This window comes from Arachis ipaensis, chromosome B01, assembly GCF_000816755.2.
Source record: "Arachis ipaensis cultivar K30076 chromosome B01, Araip1.1, whole genome shotgun sequence".
Taxonomy (NCBI): Eukaryota; Viridiplantae; Streptophyta; class Magnoliopsida; order Fabales; family Fabaceae; genus Arachis; species Arachis ipaensis.
In genome coordinates, this window is record NC_029785.2 from 121,581,627 (window position 1) to 121,586,123 (window position 4,497).

General features: G+C 29.2%; 1 protein-coding gene across 1 annotated transcript; it reads left to right on the forward strand.

Annotated features, from left to right (window-relative positions):
- LOC107619444 lies at positions 2,536-3,140 on the forward strand. Its single transcript, XM_016321740.2, has one exon. It carries the CDS (start codon positions 2,679-2,681, stop codon positions 3,060-3,062), a length of 384 nt encoding a protein of 127 aa, XP_016177226.1. The 5' UTR covers positions 2,536-2,678; the 3' UTR covers positions 3,063-3,140.

Below are 4,497 nucleotides of genomic sequence, written 5' to 3' on the forward strand. Positions count from 1 at the left end.
TTAATTTTAAAATAATTAATATTTATTTTACCAATTTTCTCCCAATATCACAACACCTAATACTTAGTGTTGGTTTAATGGTTTGAAATTGAAATGCGTAAATACCTCTTAAATGCATGTGTGATTGTGAGAACTGATAAGTGAAAGGATAAGATGGATAGGTTTTTGTCCACATAATGTAGTGGTTAATCAATTTAGTTTAATACCTACTTGCAGATGGTAATTATTTTAGTTACAAATCCGCAGAAGCTTGACTGGTTCGATCCAAAAGATTGATTTGAACAGAACCGGTGGGTTCAAATAAAAGACCCAATTGTACTATCACTCAGTTTGGGTAAACAACTTAAATAAGTTCCTCTAGAAAAAAATTAAAGTATAAGAACTTTTATTAATAGCAACTTATAAATAAGTTATTTTATATTTAAATTTTTAGTTATAGAAGTACTTATTTTAAAATTGTAGTATTTGAATAAATAACTCAAAAAATATAATTTTTTTTTACAAAAAATAGATATTAAAACAACCATAATAACAAATACTTTTCAATATTGAATCTTGATTTTCTATAACCTAATCACTAAGATTATAATTGTTTAGGCAATTAATTCTTTATTTGCTCTCTTATTAGTTCCATTTTATACTTTGTAGGTAGAAACTAGTTTTCTACTTCATCTTCACCCATAACGGTATTTTTGTATGTGATAAATAGTAATAAAATTTTAATTCACAATAATCTTGATGGTAATGCCAAAGAAATTATTGTGTAGTTAGTGTTTGCTATTTTATTGTATATGATATGGTAGATAAAAATAAAAAATAAATGTAAAATGTGTGTCAATGTATATTTTGTTGTTGTTTTTTATTTTTTTTTATTTTTACTTCTATTAGAATTCTCTTCTCTTTTATTGGGATCAAGAACTTCTTATAACTAACTATAAAAATAATAGCAGCTATATAAAAATAAAATCACATGAAAAAAAAATTAAAATTAAGATTTATACCACACACAATGTTAAATACAAATTTAATAATAAAAATAGAGTGGTAAAGTGATAAAAAAAATTGAAAAGAATATATGCAATAGGTGATTCAGATAAAATATTATTTTAAAATAGTAGTGGAGGATCAATAATTTTAGCAGATAAATTATTACGTAAAAATGATGGTAGAATGCCAATACTTCTAGTCGATAGATCCAATTCTAGGATGCTTTGCAACTAAGTTTACATAGAAGAACCGCTACGACCCGTAAAAAGAAAGAAAAGAAATTCCCAAGGAAGGAGAATAGAGCCAAAGCGAAAGGAAGAGCCAGGACGCCTACACCAGGCCACTGGGATTGAAGCGAGAAAAGCCAGCGGATGAGAGGCAGACCATTAGAATCATTCAATTTCTTTCTAATAATTAAGTGTTAGCCAAAATTTAACAAAAGTGCTGGTCTCCTAGCACTCCTCTTGAAAAAAAAAAAAGAGAATATTCATTTCAGACAAGTAGAGAGTTCGTTTTTATTTACTCCCAAGCCACACTGCTCACACTAAAGTATTTTCTACCCACTTATTGAGTTAAATATTCCAGTTTTTGTGTCATGGTTAAGGAAACTGATTAGAGGCAATATATCAATATCAAAGGCAAGTACTTTCTTCAAACTGATGAAATTTTATAATATGTTTAGAATGATAAAGAGAGAAGAAGAAAAAAAAGACCACATCAACTTCACATACATGCATGCATATGAGGATGTGGCTACTGGCTATATGGCTCACTTTGAAGTTTAAAGTTCAAACTCATCAAGGTAGCAAAGTAAAAACTAAAAAACAAAAAAGCCTACTTTTTCTCCAAGCCAAAGCCAATGTACACTGCACACAACAAAGAAATAATTAAAGCTATGCATGCATGCATGATAAAACAATCAGCAATAAAAAGTGTAAAGGTCAAATTACATTCAGAACTACTTGGGCCCCTTTTTTTAAATGTTTTGGTTCAAGATTGTTCAGAAAGGAAAACTTTTTCACTAAGACTTCTTTTTTTTTTTAAGACAGGAAAACTCAACACAATAAGATAAAATAAAATAGAATAATAAGCCAAAATAACAATTTAAAAAAATAAAAATGAAAAATAAACCTACCCTATTATTAAGATCTATGTAAATTAAGATTACTCAAGTTTATTATTTTTGGATGAAAGAAAAGTTCCAGTAACTCCAATATCCATCATTTTACTGAAGTTATAACAAATTTCTAAATTTTTTAACTATTTACAAACTTACAATTTATATATTATCCACCAATAAAACACTTAGGATAGAGTTAGTTTGTATTTTTTTTATCCTTTATTCTTTCTTTTTCTTCACAAAATTTTAAAGATAGAAAATAAAAATTTGAACCAATTGACCCTTATAGTGTAACTATAAAAATCTAAGTCTAAGTCCTTAAAAAATTAAGTCTATTCCCTCTTCTATATACTCACCAAATAAAAGGGAGTGTGTAGATATGTGCGTATGAGCTTACTTTATATCTTTCCACGTTGTTTTCCACTAATGCTCTCAAGTTCTCACACCTCGCTAAGGAAGCTAAAAACATCTTAAACCTTAAACCACACACATATTCTTTTATATAAGTAGCACTTAACATGGTTACCTTAAAATAGAATCTAATCTTAATCACACATTAAACAAAAACATAATGTCATCAGCAACGGTAGCACCTTCTTCAATTCTAGAGCCAGAGCAGCAGCAACAAGCAGAATCTAGTGGAAGTGCATGGCATTCATCTGGATCTGTTGCTCCATTCTTTGTTGTTGTCTCAGTGCTTGCCATTCTGGCCGTGATTTCTTGCTATTTGGGCCGGAGATTGAACGGAAGGGCGCCGACGCCTTTGGAGAGCATCACCGGCAGGGGATGCTTTGGGTGGGTGAAGAGGATGTGTCAACGGTGCAGTGGAAGCAATGAGGCTGAAGTTGGTGGTGTTGGAGCTAAGGTTATGGCTTGTAATGTCATTGATGAGTGTAATAATAATAAGCTCAAAGTTAATGGTGAGGTTGTTCATCACAATCTTACCCCTGTTTGATATTAACTCATTCTATGTATGTGTTGATTTGTATATTATTTATTATTAATAACATATGAGTCAACACAATATTCAATATCTTGTATCTATACATATACATGTATGTTTATGATATTAGAAGCTCAAATAACATAGTCTCTCCATATTCACCTTCACCTAAGAGGTCGTGTATTTGAGTTTTCTTATTAGTTTAAATTAGATAAAATTATTTAATTTTTTTATTATAGAATTATATTTTAAAATTCTTATTTTTTGAAAAGTAGAGTTTTGGATTAAAAAAGAGTTTAGAATTTATTAAATTTAAAATTTAGGATAAAAATATGTTTTAAAAAAATTTATTAATCGAAAGTAATTGACTTTCTAATTTTAATTTATTATATATTAACATTAAGCTATTAGGTAGAAGCAAGGATATTTAATTTTATAGAAGACTTTCTTAACTCTTGATTGCATTTGTGTAACTCTATAATTGAGAAAACAAATAGTCATCAAAATATTTGAAAAGTTATATATATATATATAGAATTAATGTGGAAGATAATATTATCCGGAACAATGACATAACGATAATTGATGTGGAGATTATTTCAGAATTAAAGCTTGTCTATTGAGTCAGAGGAAATAGAGAAAAGAAATTGTATTATTATTGTGCAAGTATGAGTGATCTATTTATCTATTATACAGATGAGTGATATTTTTTATACAGAACTTGTAATAACTAAAAACACGCTATGTGACTTTGGTGTTAGCTATATTTGTACTAGTAGATGGTTAAATTAGTCTTTGAAAAATTATACGATCTTTAAATTGATTTTTGAGAAAAATTTTAATCAAATTTATCTTTAAAAAATTTTAAGTAGTCACATCAATCCTTTCGTCACATTTTTTATTGACAACAATAATAAAAACTGACAAACACGTAAACTTACATTTCTAACGATGCCATTTTTTTATGGGCTAGCCTAATAAATATCTAAATCCAACCCACTCAGTCCCACCTACCCCAAAAACTCCACCCATTAGCCATCTTCTGTTCTTCAGTACCGAAATTTCATAGTCACACTAACTCTTATTTGAATAGCCATGGATGTCTTTTTCGTTGTCAATGTCACAATGGTGTAGCAATGCTTTGCTATGCTTTCACCACACGTCTCTCACCATTATCATTCCGCTTTCCATTTTTTTTCTATTTGACAATGACATTTTTCCTCTTTCTCTTTTTCTTTCTTTTTCTTTCTCCATCGTTTTTTTTCTTTTTTTTTTTAAGATTGTGGTGTTTCTGGTTAGTTTCATCAGAAAAATCAGGATCCTCCAAAAATGACAAAAATATATACTAAAATGGTTTTCTGTTCAGCTAGGGTACGAAAGAGAGCCACTGTAAAATACTGGTGGTGGTCAAGATGGAGAACCCAAACTGATCCATGGTGGAACTGGA

Bases quoted from the DNA above. Each gene is read 5' to 3' on its own strand.
- LOC107619444 (XM_016321740.2), top strand. From the start codon at position 2,679: ATGTCATCAGCAACGGTAGCACCTTCTTCAATTCTAGAGCCAGAGCAG.